This window comes from Chiloscyllium plagiosum, unplaced genomic scaffold (genome assembly GCF_037043375.1).
Source record: "Chiloscyllium plagiosum isolate Xiang-an unplaced genomic scaffold, Cpla_swu_hap1 HiC_scaffold_27, whole genome shotgun sequence".
In the NCBI taxonomy this organism is placed as follows: Eukaryota; Metazoa; Chordata; class Chondrichthyes; order Orectolobiformes; family Hemiscylliidae; genus Chiloscyllium; species Chiloscyllium plagiosum.
The window spans coordinates 29,752,495-29,774,077 of NW_028270165.1; the positions used below are offsets into that span (position 1 = coordinate 29,752,495).

Here is a 21,583-nt window from a genome sequence, read left to right on the forward strand (position 1 = left end):
GACAAATGATCATAAATAATAGAAGGCTCGAAATTTTGTAATTTAGCATCAAAATTTAAGGGAATAGAAATACGTTAATAAGTTGTTTTTTATTTCAATAGCACTGTGTTCAGGGTAAAGGACGTGTCTGCAGTGGAGTTCCAGTGTTCTGACATGCGATAAACAACAGTTCAGAATCAGCCATCAAATATCACTCAACTCTGCAGAAACTTACTTCATTGTCTTCTTTGTATTACTGCTTTAATTATCAGATTCAAAGGATATTTTAACATGTTTAAGAATTGTTCTCTGAATTTAGACTGGGTCGCTGCATAAATGCATGTGTTGGTGCAGCAGCTCAGGAGCTGAAGCATGTTTCCGCTTTCTTGGAGAATAAACTTTGGATCATTGAAACCTGAGAACTGATAGGTGTCTGTGATTCGGACATATAGAAAATTTACAAGATAAGTCATCCACAATAAAAGAAAGCTGCTCGATATTGTAAACAATAGGATAATGGACTTTTTCCGATTTTCCATCTCTGGATCACTCTGTTTCTCTCCATTACTTTGGCTACGGAGTCGTCTGCGGATGCGAAATGTTGCAAGAATATTTCTGACTGTTAGTGCATTGAACGCTAGCATCAGGAGGAATGGAATAAAGGGATTTAACAGGCGATCGATCCAGTCAAACATTGCCCAAATGAGTTCAGAAAAAAATGTTGATTTAATGCTACAGTACCATGGGACACCTTTAATCACATACAAAGGTTCGTATACAAAGTACCATGGGATGTTTTTAAAACAGCTCAGAGTACAGACTGTTCCTATAACAACACCTGCCATGTATTCTCTGCAGTATTTTCTTTTAAACTTCTGACAACAAATGGCTACAAATCGATCAAAAGAGAAAGCAACTGTTAACCATACTGAGCTATCTCTGGCTACATAGGTTGCATAAATTTTGAGGCTACAAACTGGCGTCATAGATAGGAAACGAACTGGGAAATAAATTACACTGATACGGTTTAATATCACTCCAGTGACAATAACCAGAAGATCAGTCACAGCCATCCATACCAAGTATCGGGTGATACATCTTGAGAGACCACATCGTCCAACAGACAAGATCACAATAGTCATTAAGTTCGCTGCAGATGAATGAAAAATGAGTTAATAAAAACTCTTTATTTTATTCTTGGTTAACTGAAATTAATTGGCTCCATCCTTGGTTTGTGTGATCAAAGCTTATTTACATTTTCTCTATCAGCTCTGTTCTCATTGGCAGATTTGAAGCTGACTTCATGCTAGTATCCAGAATGAATATCATTGGATATATGGTTCCAGGCATATATCCATGTATGGTTTCAGAAGCGTATCCTTATAGTTCATGGAGGAAGCTAAATTCAGAAAACAGTTAACATCTTGACAATGCAACTGTGTGAGATCGACATTTTATAAAGAGTGCAGCAGAGATCAGTGAAGGGAAGCTGATGAGGAAAAAAAGTTGCCAGAACTAATCAGCAAAACAATGTCCAAGCTTCTGAAAATATATTTACAGCATACGATCAACTAAAAATTCAGGAAGAATTAGCAATAGTGGAAAGAGTCCAGAACTAGACGGCATAGGTTTAGGGTGAGAGAGGAAAGATATAAAAGAGACCTAAGGGGCAACGTTTTCACACAGAGGGTGATATGGGTATGGAATGAGCTGCCAGAGGAAGTGGTGGTGGCTGGTACAATTGCAACATTGAAGAGGCATCTGGATGAGTATACAAATCGGAATGGTTTGGAGGGATATTTGCCGGGTGCTGGCATGTGGGACTAGAGTGGGTTAGGATATCTGGTCGGCATGGACAGATTGGACCGAAGGATCTGTTTCCATGCTATACATCTCTACGACTCTAAATTAAGTCTAAAACGTTTTCACCAATTTACATTTGCTGGTATTAACACTTGATCAGCATAATTATTAAACAAGTTTCAAACTGAATAGATCATTAAAGTATTGCATCAAACAGGTGATATTAATATTAAATTAGATTAATTCAAGAACTTACATCTAATGTCTGTTTCTATTTTTCCAATTGTCTATACATTTATATATTTGTCGAGTTACTAACCAATTGATCGATCTCCTTATTTAACTCGGGAAAGCATGAACACAACTTCTGCACATATTGATTACCCCCTCCCTGTGAACATCAAGCAGTTGGCTGTTTCAATTCCATTGTTTGGTGTGAAATCAAGTGTTTTTATGAAACATAATAAAGATTCACAATCTTCAGATACGGTCAGTATACGCAATTGTGTTCTAGGTGTTATGAAGTATAGCTGTTAATAGTATTTTCAACAATGTAGCATATGCTCATCACTGCAGAAGCTTGTCAGTCTTGTCTGTTCATGCAAAACAGGAAACTACCAGAAAATACCTTCCTATTCTTCTGAAGATGTGGGTGTACTCTGTCTTTAAGAGGGTAAAAGCTAGAAGTGACAGCACCAAGTGTTCTCAATAAGACACAATGTAACACATGCTCCAGACACTGGGGTAGCTAGTTGCTTCGAAATGACAAATGATTCGAATTAGGCAAATCATTGTATATTATAGCCCGAATAATAGCAAATTCCAATCAAGTTTGGACTGAGTATAGTGACAATCTTAAAAGCCAATGACATAATCCTATGCTTTGGGGTATAAATCTGAGGAAAATTGAACAGTTGAGAGGAGAACTGGCACGAGACTAACAGTTGTCGACAGCTCGTCAGAACTCTCTGAGGGGTACCTGTCTACAGAATGAGTTTGCAAAGAGAAAACTCCCAACACTGACCTGGAGAACCAAACTACCGACAAAGATATAGAGAAGATTCGATTGCTGGTTGGTTTTAAAATTTTGAAATTTCATTTAAGTCATAATTGGGGGTTTTATTGGACTGGTATTACAGAAGGGATAGGTTCGAGGAAGGAGGTGTAAATAGTTGTGAGTTAATTACTGTCTGTTATACTTTAAGGAATAAAGTTATTAATTTTACTTTAAATAGGTCTGGCCTCTCAAATTTTCACAGTTTACTGCACGGGATACATCTTTTTCTGTGTTGTTGGTTTAAATTAAGCAGGAGGGTTTACCCCGCGTTGTAACACTATCCTCAAATTATATCATTCAGGTGCTTCTACATATTATGATAACAAGTTGGAATCCCAGTATTCTCGGATAATGGCAATAAATTTACAGCATTCTGTAAGCAGATCATAAGTGCCAATACATATCTTGAATTTCCAAACACAGACACGTCCCCCAATTAAAAAATGTTTTATTTTTAACAATGCCATCTTTATACGATATGATCGACAGAGGGATCATGGGGTGCAATTCCATAGGTCCCTGCAATTCGCAACATAAGTGACTAAAGTGGTAAAGAAGGCATACGACATGCTTACCTTCATTGTTTGGGGCAATGAGTACAAATGTTGGTAAGTCGTAGTGCACATCTATAAGAGTTTAAGTCAGCCAAATTTGGGGATTGTGTGAAGTTCTGGCACATCAGAAGTATGCCGAGGTTTTGTAAAGAGAATAAGAGATGTTTACGAATATGTTACCTGGTTTGGAATGTATGAGCTGTAAGAAGGTGATGAGCAAACTTAGACGGTTTTCTCTATGATATTATAGGCGAATGGCAACCTAATAGAAGTATCTAAACCTGTTAGGGCTTGGATAGGTGTCGGAGTCTTTCTCCCAGGTGGTATAGGTCGAACGTAAGAGAAGGAACATTTAAATGAGACTTAAGAGCTTTCGTTAACACAGAGGCTTGGAGATCCCGGGAATTGCAGCCAGTGAAAAGAGATAGGATAACAACGTTTAAGAAGCATTTCGACCAGCACAGGCAAGAAATAGAGTTGCACAGATCAGGTGCAGGCAGAAGGGAATAGGCTAGAATGGCATCACCGATGGCACAAACATCGTGGGCCGAAGGCTGTGGTCCCATGCAGTTTTATATTTTATGTACTATATACTATGTACTATATACTATATATTCCCTTCCTAATAGACAATCTCGAAAACTCTTCCAGTTGTTGATATCTTTGTGATTTTGACCAACTAAATTGGCATCAGTAGCAATGAGAAAGCAAATGTTGAACACTATGCCCTCAAATAACAATAATAACAAAGAGGCATCTCAGTTCTAAATATTAATGACTGACCAACGACTGTAGGAATTAGTATGAGGTACTTGAACATTTAACCTGATATAACCTCAACCTAACAAAACCAATAATGTCAATAACAACTATTTCAGAACGATCGGTGACCTAAGTCCTTGTCATAAGTCATTGAGGACATTATCATTAAACATAAATTCTGTTGCAGCATTAACAATATATGACCATTTGAGTAAGAGTAGACCGTTCAGCACTTTGGTACCTGCATTGCCAAGATGATCAAGGATGACAATTTATCTCAAAGGAGTATCAGGAATAAAAGTGATGAACTTAGAGCAGTACCTGGAATAGTACCTGGTGCTATGATGTTTTGGCCATCATAGCAGGAATGGTTGCTGGATGTTCCAGGGTTTAGAGCATTTAAAAAGAATATGGAGGGGGGAGAAAGAGGAGGGGGTGTAGCACTACTAATCAGAGAGGGTATCACAGCTGCAGAAGCTTCCATTGTCGAGGAAGATCTGCCTACTGAGTCAGTATGGGTAGAAATTAAGGACAGCAAGGGGGCAGTCACCTCGTTAGGGGTTTACTACAGGCCCCCCAACAGCAGCAGCAGGGAGATTGAAAAAAGCATTGGTCGGCAGATTTTGGAAAAGTGTGGACGTAGTAGGGTTGTTGTAATGGGTGACTTTAACTTTCCCAATATTGATTGGAACCTCCTTCGAGAAGAAGATTTGAATGGAGCTGTTTTTGTAAGGTGTGTTCAGAAGGGTTCATAACTCAGTAGTTGACAGGCCGACGAGGGGAGAGGCCACTTTAGACTTGGGTGCTCGGAAACGAGCCGGGGCAGGTATCAGATCTTGTGGTGGGAGAGCATTTTGGTGATAGTGACCACAACTGCCTCACATTCTACAAAGCTATGGAGAAGGAGAGGATTAGGCAAAATGGGAGGATATTTAATTGGGGAAGAAGAAACTATGATGCGATTAGACATGAGTTAGGAAGCATGGTGTGGGAGCAATTGCTCCATGGTAAAGACACTATAAATATGTGGAGACTGTTTAAGGAACAGTGGTTGCAGTGATGAATAAACATGTCCCTCTGAGACAGGCAAGAATGGGTAAAATAAAGGGACCTTGGATGATGAGAACGATGAAGCTTCCCGTCAAAAGGAAGAATGTAGTTTACATAAGGTGGAGGAAGCTAGGGTCAAGCTCAGCTGTAGAGGATTACAGGCAGGCGAGGAAGGAGCTCAAAAATGGTCTGAGGAGAGCCATGAGGGGACACTAGAAAGGCTTTGCAGAACGGATTATGGAGAACACAAAGGCATTTTACAATTTTGTGAGGAAGAAGAGAATGGTCAAAGAAAGAGTGGGGCCGATCAGAGATAGCATAGGGAACTTGTGTGTGGATTCTGAGGAGGTAGGGGAAGCCCTAAATGAGTTTTTGCTTTGTCTTTTCGAAAGAAACGCACTTTGTAGTGAATGAAACCTTTGAAGAGCAGGTGTATATGCTGGAATGGATTGAGATAGAGGAAGCAGATGTGCTGAAAACTTTGTCAAACATTAAGATTGACAAGTCGCCAGACCCGGACAAGAGTTGCCCTCAGCTGCTTTGGGAAACGAGAAATGCAATTGCTTCGCCACTTGCGAAGATCTTTGCATTCTCGCTCTCCACTGGAGTCGTACCTGAGGACTGGAGAGAGGCAAATGTATTTCCTCTCTTCAAGAAAGGAAATAGGGAAATCCCCGGCAATTACAGACCATTAAGTCTCACGTGTGTCGTCTGCAAGGTGTTAGAAAGGATTCTGAGGGATAGGATTTATAACCATCTGGAAGAGCATGGCTTGATTAAATGGAGTCAACGCGGCTTTGTGAGGGGCAGGTCATGCCTCACAAACCTTATCGAGTTCTTTGAAGATGTGACTAGAAACGTTGATGAGGGTCGAGCTGTGGATGTGGTGTATGTGGACTTCAGCAAGGCATTTGTTAAGTTCCCCTTTGGTAGGTTCATTCAGAAGGTCAGGAGGAATTGGATACAGGAGAACTTAGTTGTCTGGATACAGAATTGGCTGTCAACAGAAGACAGCGAGTGGTAGTAGAAGGAAAGAAAATTGCCTAGAAGTCAGTGGTGAGTGGTGTTCCACAGGGCTCTGTCCATAGGCCTTTACTGTTTGTAATTTTATTAATGACTTGGAAGGTCGAGTTTGAAAGCTGAGTACAGGATTAAGGATAGGATTCTTGGCATTGTGGAGGAACAGAGGGATCTTGGGGTGCAGGTACATAGATCCCTTAAAATGGCCACCCAAGTGGACAGGGTTGTTAAGAAAGCATATGGTGTTTTGGCTTTCACTAAAGGGGGATTTAGTTTAAGAGTCATGAGATCTTGTGGCAGCTCTATAAAACTTTGGTTAGACCGCACTTGGAATACTGCATCCAGGTCTGTTAGCCCTATTGTAGGAAAGATGTGGATGCTTTGGAGAGAGTTCAGAGGAGGTTTTCTAGGATGCTGCCTGGACTGGAGGGCTTATCTTATAGCCCTCCACAATCACCTGATGAAGGAGCGTCGCTCCGAAAGCTAGTGTGCTTCTAATTAAACCTGTTGGTCTATAACCTGGTGTTGTGTGATTTTTAACCTTATGAAGAGAGGTTGACTGAGCTCGGACTTTTTTCATTGGAGAAAAGGAGGAGGAGAGGGGACTTAATTGAGGTATACAAGGTAATGAGATTAAAAATCACACAACACCAGGTTATAGTCTAACAGGTTTAATTGGAAGCCCACTAGCTTTCGGATTGACGCTCCTTCATCAGGTGATTGTCAGGTGTCGCTCCGAAAGCTAGTGTGCTTCCAATTAAACCTGTTGGACTATAACCTGGTGCTGTGTGATTTTTATGTTTGTACACCCCAGTTCAACACCGGCATCTCCAAAACAAGGTAATGAGAGGCATAGATAGAGTTGATAGCCAGAGACTATTTCCCAGGGCAGAAATGGCTAACACGAGGGGTCATAGTTTTAAGCTGGTTGGAGGAAAGTATAGAGGGGATGTCAGAGGCGAGTTCTTTACACAGAGAGTTGTGAGAGCATGGGATGCGTTGCCAGCAGCAGTTGTGAAAGCAAGTTCATTGGGGACATTTAAGAGACTGCTGGACATGCATATGGTCACAGAAATTTGAGGGTGCATACATGTGGATCAATGGTCGGCACAACATCGTGGTCTGAAGGGCCTGTTCTGTGCTGTACTGTTCTATGTTCTATGTTCTATTAAGGCGCTATTCTTGCGTTTTGCATATGCTTTGATGCCGTTGGTAACACCATTGGAATCGTGCTTTCTGAACCTACTCTGTTCCTTCTATTAGTGATAAAAATTTTCTATAATGTCACCTTTCATCATTAAGTATCATGTGAATGCAAACCTGAATTCCTCAATCCGCCCCTCATTGCCACATTATTCCTGAAACCAATGTTCTGAACTTATGCTGCACTGTCTGCTGCAAGTAATGCATTATTTAAGCAAGAGGAAAAGATCTGCACATAAAACGTGCACATCACCATTTTCTAAATAATAAAAGAAAGGCTTACTGGCTCTGAAACTGAAACAATATTTCGACAAAGGATAACATGTTATTTGCCTCCTGAATTGCTTGCTGTGCCTGTCTGCAATACATTGATGGCTTTGGTGGAGAACGAGGAGAGAAGTGGACGCTATTGATATAGCTCAGAATATAACAACAACAAAGAAAAGGTCAAAAAGGATGGATAAAATAGATTATTGGTCATAGTGACTCACCTGGTACACCAAAGGCTGCAAGAACAGGATAATAGATGGCGTATACTGGACCAGTTACTTGTCCATGCATTTCCTGATTTTCTTCAGAGATCCTTCGAGGATGGACGTGACTCTGTTTAGACTGTGTCAAGCAATTAATGGTCCCTTTATACTGTGTGCAATTCCCCATTGATTCAATTAGGCAAGAATATCATCAAAAATAATAAAAATATTTTCAACAGGCAAATGAGTTGCATCACTCAGCGGTAATTTCATCATTATTTGTTCTGTCAGAATGGTTGCCACACATTCTAATAGAAAAATGAACACGACACTGTTTCGTGAAGATTGCATTTAGTACTTTCGAAGTTTGAAATGTGAACTCAGAAGTGGTTTAGATTAGATTAGATTAGTTACAGTGTGGAAACAGGCCCTTTGGCCCAACAGGTCCACACCGACCCGCCGAAGAGAAACCCTCCCAGACCCATTCCCCTACATTTACCCCTTCACCTAACACTAAGGGCAATTTAGCATGGCCAATTCACCTAACCTGCACATTTTTGGTCCACGTTGCTGTGGTCAGTACGGATGGGGAGAAGAGCTGAAGCAATGTACAACTATAGGGAGCCTTCATATCCGAGGGAGTTTAGTTCAGAACTTATATTTGTTGAACCAACAATCCCATTGCTATCCAATAGTAAAACTGACATCGGTAGTTGAAATGGACACTGCTGGACAATGATGCATACAGTGAATTTGTGTCGTGTCTCCCCAGATATACAGTGAGAGAAATGAGGGGTCTTGGGACAGAAATAAACTGTTCAGGTTGTTAGAGATTCAAGAAGCCTGATTAGGTTTTCTGTCATGAGTTAGACAGTGAACAGTCCTCCCGTGGCTTCATCTGAAAAGAACCACACAAATTATTCGAAGTGATTCTAAGAGGATCAATATTGTCTCCGCCACAATGCTTACTCGCTCCACAGATCAGTGAGAAACAAGAGATCTACGTAGGTTTGGGCCTAAAGCAAGTATAAAGCAGTTTGATGCAGTAGCTTGTGGAAGGAAGGGAAGCGGCAAAAGAGGTGATTGTACTGTCTCCATCATATTGACAATATATCTCGGGCAATCACCTTGCATTAGTTTTTGGAGGTGAGTGTGGAGGAGTCTGCGAAAGGTGAACACTGATACCACGTAAATTACTCAGTACTTTATAACTTATACTGTGTTTCAAAGGTCTCTCAGCAGTGTTACCTGTTGCTGTACAGTTGAGTTCAGATGATCACACATACCCAGGCTCACTGTGAGAGCAACTGAATGCTATCTCAATAGTGCAAACATGTTGGTGGGACATCTGAGTCTCACTGGAGACTGTGCATTAAAAAGGACTGTCAAACTGAACTCGATGGTGTCTCAGTAGGCCAAAATGAATGAATGAATCCCTCCCCACGCACGGAGTCAGTGAATAGTCTCTTCACTGTGTGACTGCGTTGATGGTTTTCCAGCTCAGATAGGTAACCAAATCCCTTCCCACAGTACCCACTGGACCGAGTGTGCTTTTTGCTACAATGTTTTACTACTATGTCAGTGGTAGGGAGACTATTGAAGAAAATTCTGAAGGAGCAATTTAATACCTGCTTGGAAAGGCATGGGCTAATTAGGGATACTCAGCGTTGCTTTGTCAGAGGGAAGTCATGTCAGATAAACTTGTTCGATATTTTTTGGAAATGTGATGAAGTGTGTGGATGACAAAAATTCAGTTGATATAGTTTATATGGATTTCATCAAAGCAAGGTCCCACATGGGATATAAATTGAGAATGTTAAGGCACATGGAACTGAAAGAAACTTGGCGAGATGGATCAGAAACTGACTTAGTATTGGACACAAAGTGGTAGGAGGCTGTTTGAATGACTGGAGGCTAGTATCCAGTGGTGCACCATAAGGATCAGCAGTGGGAGTCACATTTTCTGTCATTTACACAAATGATATCGATGGAAATGTTGGGGTGACTACTAGGCAAATTTGCAGATCACACTAAGATTGACAGAATGGTTAATAGCATTCTATGTTACACGAAGACATAGATACATTGGCCAGATAGGCAGACCAGTACCAGATGATATTTAATCCTGGTAAGTGCAAGATGATGCACTTTGGAAGAAACAACAAGATGAGAGCAGATTTAAGGAATGGCAGGACATTGGGTAGCTTAGGCGAACAGAGGGACGTGGGGGTAATTATTCACAGATGCCTGAAGTTGGTAGAGCATGTACATCGGACAGCTGAGATAGGGTGTCGGACATTCACTTTCATCAGTCATGCCATAGTGTGTAAGACAAAGGATTGTCCAGAGCTTTAGAAAGACCACAGCTGGTGTATTGAGCGAAGTTCTGGTCACCTCACCACAGGAAGGACGTGACAGCACTGGAGAGGGCACAGAAGAGGTTCATCAGGATGTTGCCTGGAATGGAGATACTGAGCGATAAGAAGAGAGCAGATAACTGAGTAGGAATATGGTTGAGGTCGAAAACATTGTGGAGTATTGATAAGGTGAATAGAGAGCAGCTGTTCCTCTTTGTTGAGGGATAAATTACAAGACATTAATAGATAATAGACAGTATAAAAGAGGTGCAGGAATAGGCCCTTTGGCCCTTCGAACCAGCACCACCATTCATTATGATCATGGTTGATCATCCACAATCAGTATCCTGTTCCTGCCTTATCCCTATAACCTTTGATTCCACTATCTTTAAGAGCTCCATCCATCACTTTCTTGAAAGTATACAGAGACCTGGCCTCCACTGCCTTCTGGGGCAGAGATTCCACACGCCGACCACTCTCTGGGTGAAGAAGTTTCTCCTCAACTCTGTTCTAAATAGCCTACCCCTTATTTTTAAACTGTGTCCTCTGGTTCTGGACTCATCCATCAGCGGCAACATGCCTCCTGCCTCCAGAGTGTCCAATTCTTTAATAATCATATATGTCTCAATCAGATGCCCTCTCATCCTTCTAAACTCATGTGTACACAAGCCCAGTCACTCCAGTCTTTCAACATATGGTCATCCCGCCATTCTGGGAACTGACCTCGAGAACCTACACTGCATAACCTCGATAGCCAGAATGTCCTTCCTCAAATTTGGAGAACAAAACTGTACAGAATATTTCAGGTGCAGTCTCACCAGGTCCCTGTACAGCTGCAGAAGGACCTCTTTGCTCCTATACTCAATCCCTCTTGCCATGAAGGCCAGCATGTCATTAGCTTTCTTCACTGCCTGCTGTACCTGCATGCTTGCCCTCATTGACTGGTGTACAAGAACACGTAGATATTGTTTTACTTCCCCTTCACCTAACTTGACTCCATTTAGATAGTAATCTGCCTTCCTGTTTTTGCCACCAAAGTGGATAACCACACATTTACCCACATTAAACTGCATCTGCCATGCATCTGCCCACTCACCTAGCCTGTCTAAGTCACCCTGTATTCTCATAATATCCTCCTCATATTTTACCCAGCTTTGTGTCATCAGCAAATTTGCTAATATTACTTTTAATACATTCATCGATTGTATTAATGTATATTGTAAACAGCTGCAGTCCCAGCACCAAACCTTGTGGTACCCCACTGGTCACTGCCTGCCATTCTAAAAGGCACCCATTTATCACTACTCTTTGCTTCTTCTCAGCCAGTCAATTTTCAATCCAAGTCAGTATTTTGCCCCCAACAACATGTGCCCTAATTCTGCACACTTATCTCCAATGTGGGACGCTATCAAAGGTTTTCTGAAAGTCCAGGTATATTACATCCACTGGATCTCCCTTGTCCATCTCCGTACTTACATCCTCAAAACATTCTAGAAGGTTAGTCAAGCACGACTACCCCTTCGTAAATCCATGCTGACTCTGACCTATCCTGTTACTGCTATCTAAATGAGTCGTAATTTCAGCTTTTAAAATTGACTCTAGCATCTTTCCAACCACTGATGTCAGGCTAACCGTTCTATAATTCCCTGTTTTCTTTCCCCCTCCTTTCTTGAAAAGTGAGACTACTTTGGTGACCCTTCAATCCGCAGTAACTGATCCTGAATCTATAGAACATTGGAAAATAATTACCAATGCATCCACAATTTCTAGAGCCACCTCTTTAAGTATCCTGGAATGTAAATCGTCAGGTCCAGGGGACTTATTAGCCTTCAGACCTAACAGTCTGTCCAACACCATTTCCTGTTGGATATAAATTCCCTTCAGTTCATCCATTACCCGAGGTCCTTCAGCCACTATTACATCTGGGAGATTACTTATGTCTTCCCCAACGAAGACAGATCTAAAGTACGTATTCAACTCTTCTGCCAATACCTTGTTCTCCATAATAAATTCACCCGTTTCTGTCTTCAAGGGCACAATTTTAGTCTTAACCAAGAGGGCTTGGTTTTTCAATAACAGGCAGGTGATTCAGGGGATTTGGAAAAAAAAACAGATTTTTCATTCAGGTCCTGGTAATCTAAAATGCACTACCTGGAAAGGTAGCGTAGGTTGGAAACTTTACAGACTTTAAGAAATATTTGGATGAGTACTTCAAATATCACAACATTCAAAGATATGGGACAAGTGCAGGGAATTGGGATTCACACACATTTGGTTGCGTAGTCATATCTCTGCAGATTCAATGGCCCAAAAAGCATTTTGTACACTCAATGAATCTATAAAGTGAGCGAATATGTAAATTATGATACATAGTGTATCTTTTTCAGATTTCAGTATGGTGTTTGTTTTCAGTTGTCCAACTGCAAATCCTTCCAGTCTAGTAATCCTGTTCAAAATATTTGAAAAGGGAATAAGACATTTTTTAAAAATGAGGAATGCATAAATACACAGAGGTCGTGAAACTGAGTTGAATGAATCTGGTAGGTTGTGGGGCTGACAAGAGAATTAAGTGGATTGTCTTGAAACCAAAACTTGTTCAGAAATGTCCATTTTGGAGAAGAACCCTGACAGCCAGTCTCGACTGACATAAGATACTGACCTCAACAGGAAGAGACAGGTGAGAGATGGAGAGAAGGAAGTACAGGTAAAAATTGCAGGTGAGAGATGGAGAGAAGGAAGTACAGACAGGTTGGTCAGGGATAGAAACGATTGCCTTCATACAACTGCAACTCGAATTGAGTTCTCCAGCGGTGTCCTGCTGGGGTTAATGTATCTCAGAGCACCTGACAGTCACGTTCTGCAACAGAAAGAAGGAACAACCCTTCCACATTCAGATGCAGAAGACATATCCATGCTGTCAGATCAAGTGACTGTGAGCTTTTCGTTTGATGTTTTTATTGAGTTTCCCCTTTTTCAATCTTACCCATTCCAGAACCCTGCGAGTATACAAAATCACAACTTCAGTCAGGACCGGAAATTCAGAAAAAAACAAGTATTTCATTTATGTGCCAGAGTCTATCACATTCCACTTCGTAATTGCTTTGTGAAAGTCTTACTAAATGAAATAAACTGTGCAGTGCCACATACTCAGTGCTGCATTTTTTTTCATTTTTTTTCAAAATCAAAACTGATTCAAAAGTGATGGTTAATGAAGTGTTGTTGTATTTCATGGCATGATTTGTCAGCCTCAAGTATCGAATACTGAACCTGAACTCATTTATATTCATTATTATTTAAACTGATTTGCAGACTGTGAATCTGAAGAAAAAAGATCTGCAACATCCATCAGGTGCAGAAATGCTCCTTGGGGAAATACACAACTTTCGGACTTCTTCATCAGTAGTCATGGCTTGATGTCAGGAAATCGTCTTGGACAGATTGGTTGCCAATAAGTGCAGTGTGGGGTGCTGGAAAAGTTCAACAACTCAGGCAGCATCCAAGGAGCAGGAGACATCGACATTTCGGTAATAAGCCCTTCATCAGGAATGCCCAAAATGTCGATTGTCCTGCTGCTCGGGTACTACCTGACCTGCTCTGCTTTTCCAGCACCACACTCTCAACTCTGATCTCCAGCATCTGCAGTCCTCACTTTCTCCTGTCGGTAAGTGCACTCATATTTTGGCATGTTCTAATCTCGAGGTCCACGCAGCTCTCACTCTGATTGGTTCATAGCTTTCTGAACTGCTCCAGGATTGCCTACCACATGTTCCCTGGCCGGCATCTCTGTCTCAGGCATGCTACAGTACTCCAGCGAAGCTCCACGCAAGCTGAAGTAGTAGTGCCTCATTTTCTGCTTGTGGACGCTGCAACCTTCCGGACTTAATCTCGAGGGAAATAACTGCGGAACATGAATACCTTCTCCCATGTCCAATTCCAAAGCGCACATACCAGGCCTTGTCATCGACATACATCAGTTCTCCTGTTCTTGGGATGCTGCCTGGCCTGCTGGTGCTTTTCCAGCACCACATTCTCGAATCTGATCTCCAACAGCTGCAGTCTGCACTTTCCCCTGGTCATCTCAATGCTACCACAAACAACTCATTGTCAGCCGCTAAAGGTCCCCATCAGAAGCTATTAATTATTCCAGGCTAACCTTTGCTCCCTCTCTTGTCGGCCCAGCTGTCTTTCTACCTATCTGAATCACATCTCCATCTGTCATTTACTTGTTCTCCTCCCACATCCCTTCTCTAGCTTATTTTACGTACAGTTTTCCTTGATACAATTAGTTCTGAAGAAGGATCACTGGACCCAAAAGTCTTCTCTCCTCAGATGCTGCCAGATCTGCGAGGTTTTCCAGCAATTTATGATTTTGTTGGATGGTCTGCCTGTCTTTTTCCTCCGGTGGCAGCGGCTTTAACGCCAGGATGAACGGAAGACGCTTCATCCCGTTCTGGTGTCTCCTGGCAAGTGAGGGAGAGGTCCCAGGCTGGCTCCCCAGGCCCAGAGTGACAGTCCAGCCTGATGCTCCTGATCCACAGCTGGGCCCGGCGCCTGAGGGAGGACAAAGGTGGTCTCGGCCCAGCATGGCGGTCTTCTTCGTCTCCAGTGTTCAGGTAATTCAGGTCCCAACCTAGAGTAGTGACCTCAGCCTGGAGTGGTGGTCTTCTTCTGTCCCAGCGTTCCTGCAGCCCGGAGTGGTGAACTTCCCCCTTCTCCCGGCCGTACCTTTCGAGTTTTCCATCGTTTCCGATCTCAGGAGCTATTAACCTCAGGAGCTATTAACTGTGGTGATCTTTGTCTTAATTTTACTACGCATTTAATATCTATGGCTTCTGTAGTTGTAACGACATAAAAATGTTCATTGCAGCTTTCATGTAAACACGTGACCATAAATTCATATTCTGATCTACTCCTTTGCGCACAGGCGTTAAAAGGATGGCCCCGTGTGGAGAGCACGTTAATTCTCTTTGAATTGAATTAAATTGGGCTCATCCAACTCAGCGATCGTTTAAATAAAGAACAAAGAACAAAGAAAGTTTACAGCCCAGGAACAGGCCCTTCGGCCCTTCAAGTCTGAGCCGATCCAAATTCTACCAGCCTCCACCACTTCTTCTTGCATCTCATTCCGTACATGAATCACCCTCAGTGTGATAACGTTGTTGCTTAGGTCCCATTTCAATCTTGTCCCTCTCACCCTAAACTCATGCCTCTTGTTCTGGACTCCCTCACCCAAGGGAAAATACCTTGTCTATTTACCCTATCCATGCTTTTGACGATTTTATAAACCTCTACAAGGTTACCCCTCAACCTCCCATGCTCCAGTGAAAACAGCCCCAGCCTATTCAGCGATTCCATTGAGCTCAAACCCTCCAGCACTGGCAACATCTTTGAAAATCTTTCCTGAAATCTTTCAAGTTTCACAACATCCTTCCGACAAGAGGCAGACAAGAATTGTGCACAACATTCCAAAAGTGGCCTCATCAATGTCGTGTACAGCTGCAACGTGACAGCCAACTCTCATACTCACTGCTCTGATCAATAAAGGAAAACATATCAAATGCCTTCTTCTCTATCCAATCTACCTGCGACTCAACTTTCAAGGAATTATGAACCTGCACTCCAAGGTCTCTTTGTTCAGGAACACTCCTCAGGACCTTACCATTATGTGTATAAGCCCTGCCCTGATTTGCCTTCCTAAAATGCAACACCTCACATGTACCTAAATTAAATTCCACCTACCAATCCTCAGCCGATCAGATCAAGATCCCCTTGTATTTCTTTGTTCTCCACTACCCCTCCAATTTTGGAGTCGTCTGCAAACTTATTAACTATACCTCCTATCGTCTCAGGTTCAGCAAAATATTGAGAAATTCATAACAAATAGTAAAACAAATTAATGGACATTCTCAGTGGGATGACATCTGGAATTGGGAAATTGGCGTGCCTATGGCTGCATGGGATTGCATCCATTTCACATTTTGTTGGTCCAATTGTTTTGTGTATTTGGATTATCTTGCTTTTATTTCTATCATGTTTTGGTGTTGGCGTCAGGAACAAATGTAACAGTTGAGAAAGGAATTAATTTTGTTAAGACATGATAATATTAACGCTGCAATGGGTGATGCATAATGCATGTCCATTAATCTGTTCTGTTTCGTGTTCGTTTATTTCTCTATACATATGCATTACTCTTATGATTTATTTGCTGATCATTATTTTGTACTTCATTTATTGATTCTGAGTTTACGTACATTTGTTCTGTAATGTGAAGTAGCCTGTGGCATGGTGGATCAGTGGTTAGCACTGCTGCCTTGTAGTGCTAGGGACCTGCGTTCAATTCCAGCCTCGGGCGACAATCTGTATGGGGATTGCATGTTCTCCGTGAGTCTGCGTGGGTTTACTCCAGGTGATCTGGTTGCCTCCCACAATGTAAAGATTAGCGGGTTATGTGAGTTGGCCATGCTAAATTGCCTATAGTGTTTAGGTTAGGTGCATTAGTCAGAGGGGAGTGGGTTCAGGTGGGTTGCTCTTCAGTGTGGACTTGTTGAGCCAAATGGCCTGTCTCCGTGCTGTAGGGGTTTTTATGGCACCTTTTAAATTGGGCATGGTGTCGCAACGCAACTTGGTTATGAACTAATGTGGTGAGAAATGGCTAAATACTCATGCTTGTTCATCATATTAAAAATAATAAACAAAGGAGATAGACGTTGATATTATAAACATCAGAACTTTAATGACTTCATGGACTGAATGAATCAATAAAAGATAATGTACTACACAATGGTACGACACGGGGTAAACCCTCCTGCTTAATTTGAAAGCAGTGACACAGAAACGATTTATCCCGTGCAGTAAGCTGTAAAAAATACTAGTGGCCAAGAACTATTTCAAATAAAAGTTAACAACTTTATTTCTTAAAGTATAACTTTATTCTTAAAGAATAATTAACTGACAACTATGTACAAGTCCTTACTCTAAACTTTCTTTTACCTTCCCTTCCATAATACTAGTTTGATAAAACTCCCAAATAAGATTTACAAAACAACACTTCTTATCTCAAAACCAGTCAGCATTCGGTTCTCCAATTTGGATCTTCCTGTGTGTTATTTTCTTCTTCTTAGGAACTTTTGTGTCACAGGTTACTGATCATAAATATTACTTTTAAGACAGCAATTTGTTCTGGCAGTTTTTTACCCGCTGAGGCTTGGCTGTTCTCCTCCCAACTGTTCAATGTTTTCAGGTCTTATCCCCTCAAAGCATTGGATTGTGTCATTGGCTTTTAAGATTGTCAATATGCTAATTTGAAACTGGATTGGAGTTTGGTATTTTTCGGGGTATAATTTAAACTGATTGGCTGAATTCAAATTTGTTTCTGTTTCTAGGCAACGAGCTAATCGAGTTATTCGATCAAGTGTTACATTGTTACCTTATTGAGAACACTTGGTGCTGTGTCCAGTGGTTCTGCTGTTTTTAACTCTCTTAAAGTACACCCACATCTTCATAACACTTCCCCCTTAAGAAAAAAATGAACCATCATAATGAAAAGATGGCTTCATTTTTCCCCTACTATTTAAAACACAATACCCTAACATAGAAAAACATTAAGATCACTTCACCTTAACTTCTTCACATATACGGGTATATTTTACATTAAATAAAGACAAATCTCATCTGAATTCTGTCAGTTAAATCGGTGAAAACACATCTGCGATTATATTCTTCCAACCCGCAACATGTTTGATTTTTAAATTAAAAGCCTGTAACAAAAGACACCAATGAAATAGTATCATCTTCTTATCTTTAAAATGTTCTAAGAATGGAAGAGTATTGAGGCCAGTGTGCACAACTGTCTCTGACACATTGTTCGTAGCATACACATTAAAATGTTGTAACGCCGGTACCAAACTCAATCGTCCCTTTTCAACAGTGGAATATTTTCTCTGATGGATGTTGATTTCTTCAAAAAGTAACCAATTGTCAGTTCAATCCCATCCTCATCTTCCTGGAGGAGTACAGCTCCAACTCTGATGTAACTAGAATCAATAGCGACTTTCAATGTTTTGAAATGTTTGGTGTCGCTAAAAATTGGTTTGGTGGTTAATATCGATTTCAAAAGTTCGAATGCATCCTGGCATTGTTCTGTCCATCAAAACTTTGTGTTCTTCTCCAGCAAATCAGTTAACGGTGCCACTACACTGCTGAAGTTTAGAACAAACTTTGGATAGAGTCTGAAGAATCAGAGCAGCTCTTTCTTCGAGGTTAGTCAGGGAAATTTCTCGATGGCCTTCATCTTTGCGTTCGGTGTGGTCAACCTTCCATGACCGATGTTACATCCCAAGAATATCGCCTTTGCTTTCGGGAATTCCGTTTTATTTAAATTTATCGCCAGTTTTGCCTCTCGTAGACATTCGAAGAGCACTGCCAACTGTACCATGTGATATTTCCAGGACTTAGTAAAGATGACTACACAATCCAAATAGACTGCACAGTTTCTTAACTCAGCCACAACTCTGTTCATGAGTCTTTGCAATGCAGCGGGAGAGTTTTCTATTCCAAATGGCATCACTTTAAACTGTTATAGCCAATTTTGAGTTCCAGAGGCAGAAATTTCTTTCGCTGTCTCTGATAAAGTTATCTGCCAGTAACTACTCATTAAGTCGAACTTGGTGTCGTAACTGACTTGTCCGACCTGCTCGATACAATTCTCCAATCTTGGAATTGGATATGAGTCCGATTTTGTAACGGCATTGACTTTCCCCTAATCGAAGCAGAATCGTTGAGCCCCGTCTAGTTTTGGAACTAAGACCATCAGCAAACTCCACTCACTCTGGCACGGTTCGATGATGCCCTCATCGAGCATGGCCTCCACCTCCATCTGGACTTGTCTGGCTTTGAAAGGTTTAAACCGATAGGGATGTTGTTTTATTGGAGCAGCATTTCCTACATCTACTTCATGCACAATAGCATTAGTCCTCCCCATCTGATTCTTACATATGTCCTTGTACTGCAGTAACTAATCTTTCAACTGCTTTCTATATTCCTGAGATGGATAGCTTACTAACATATCCCACTCCTCAAGGTCTTCATTATTTTTTAATCCAGCTTCAGGCATCTCAAAATTCTTGTCATCTGGATTTGATTCATCACTCTATGACTCCGTAATTATCATCTGTTTCTCTAGTTCATTCTGTCCAGTATAATACGTTTTCATCATGTTCATATGACATACCCAATACCTTTTTTTTCTATCTGGCATCTTTACGAAACAGTTCACCTGACTCAACTTTTTCTCAATTTGATAGGGACCACTAAACCTGGCTTTAAAGGAATCTCCCATCACTGGTGACAGTACTAACACATTATCCCCTCGAGAAAAATAAAAGTCTGAGTCTCAGAGCTTTTATCTGGCACCTGCTTCGTTCAATATCGTGCCCTCCTTTGGTGCTGTTTAAGTAACTCACCTACTCGGTTTAATCTCTCTCACCTCCGATATATAATGCAGGTGTGAGATCCCGAACTTTGGTCCGTCAATTTTTGTTTTATTAATTTCAAAGGGTCTCTCACTTTATGACCGACTGTTAACTCAAAAGGACTTAACTGAGTAGATTCGTTTGGGGCATCTCTAATGGCTAATAATACGGATAATCATTAGGATAACCCAGACAGTATGCTCTCATCATGGTCTTCAAGGTCTGATGCCACCTTTTTAAAGCTGCCTGGGAGTCAGGATTACACGCCTGAATTTAAAGTGCCATATTCCTAAGCAATCCATAACCTCCTTAAACAGACTAGCAGTAAAATTTGACCCTTGGTCCGACTGAATCTCTCTCGGTAGCATATGCTATATAAAGAAAACCACTAACTCCTCTACTAGAGTTTTTGCCTTGATACTCCATAATAGAATTGCCACCAGAAATCTGGTAGACACATCCGTTATGGTTAACAAGCATTGGTTCCCACTTTTAGTTCTCAGGAGGGGACCTACATGATCGATTATTACCTACGTGAAAGATTCTTCAAATGTGGGAATTGGCAAGAAAGGGTTTCATTGCCGCCTGTAGTTTACCTACCATTTGGCATGTATGACACGTACAGCCAAAAATAACCATATCTGTGTGCACTCCAGGCCAATAAAAATGTTTTTGTAGCTTAGCTTGAGTCTTTGCTAACCCTCGGTGACCTCCTACAGGTAGTTCATATGCTACCTTTAACACCTCATGTCTGTGCGCTAACGGCAACACAATCTAGTGCACTTCGGCTTATTTCTCCTCTGCACTAACCGGCCGTGGTCTCCATTTCTGCCTTAGGATTCTATCCTTCATATATTAATCCTCCCGAATATTCTTCTTTTCAGAGTACACATCCACATATGTTTATTTTGTTATCTTGTCTTGCCATTGCAAGTCTCTTAGCCTTTCAGGACTAAACACTTCAGTCTGACACTCTGCATGTTCAGGTTTTTCCGGCACCGTTACGTCAAACAGGGCATCTGCTCGTTCGTCTTTCTCTTTACTTTTTGGTTTGTGCCGTGACTGATGATAATGGGATCTGGTTACCTGTGAAAAGTTTGAACTCCTCAGTTCCTTGGTCTTCCTGGAACATGTCCACAACAAGGGGCGTCACTCCACTTTGGATCCTGCCAAATCAATCCTAAGAACAAACTGACACTCTGTCATTCACTCCGACTGTAACTTTCCCAGTCTTCAGTTGACAGTCCTATCTGATCTTTCAGAGGGGAACGCTAATTTTCCATTCATCTATCCCACAAATCAACACACCTTTGGGTAACAGATCAGAAAAAGTGCACAATCTCTCATCCCTTACTATCAGTGACTGGTTTGATTCTGTATCTCTCAAAATTATAACTGTTTGTCCTTCTCCCCCCAGTCTTTCTTAGTAAACTTAACTCATAGAGGCTGTTCTTCTTTGTAGATCAGGAACTAACTCCATACCCAGCCCCTGCCCAGACTGCGTACTCTCCTGCAGCTCCTCGGCTCGACTTGGGGTTTCCTTTGTTACCTTCGTAAAAGCCACTAGCTTAGTTTCTTTTACCACATCTTTTCGCACAGCGTCTTTCTTTAACGACCAGCACGGTGTCCTTACGTGTCCCACCTTCTGACAGTGAAAACACCTTTTCCCAGTGCCCTTCTGAACCACCGGCACTGTAATTTTCTGTCTCCAACTCCAATACACCCAGTGAATTGAGTGAATACACCCAAGACCTTTCAATTCCTTTCCACCCGCTTGGGCTTCTTTAACCTGTCAGCGAATCGTGCCAGTGCTCTCTACTTTTGGTTTCGTAGTGTAGTATCTCCTCTCCTCCCA

General features: G+C 41.5%; 1 protein-coding gene across 1 annotated transcript; it reads right to left on the reverse strand.

The window, feature by feature from the left end:
• Nucleotides 1–215: 215 nt before the first annotated feature.
• On the reverse strand, nucleotides 216–7,989 carry LOC148143505 (putative G protein-coupled receptor 139). Its single transcript, XM_087975220.1, has 2 exons — nucleotides 7,920–7,989; nucleotides 216–1,129 (listed from the first exon to the last, which is right to left on the reverse strand). The coding sequence occupies exons 1-2, from the start codon at nucleotides 7,987–7,989 to the stop codon at nucleotides 216–218; spliced, it is 984 nt and encodes a 327-aa protein (XP_087831346.1).
• Between the last annotated feature and the right edge of the window lie 13,594 nt (nucleotides 7,990–21,583).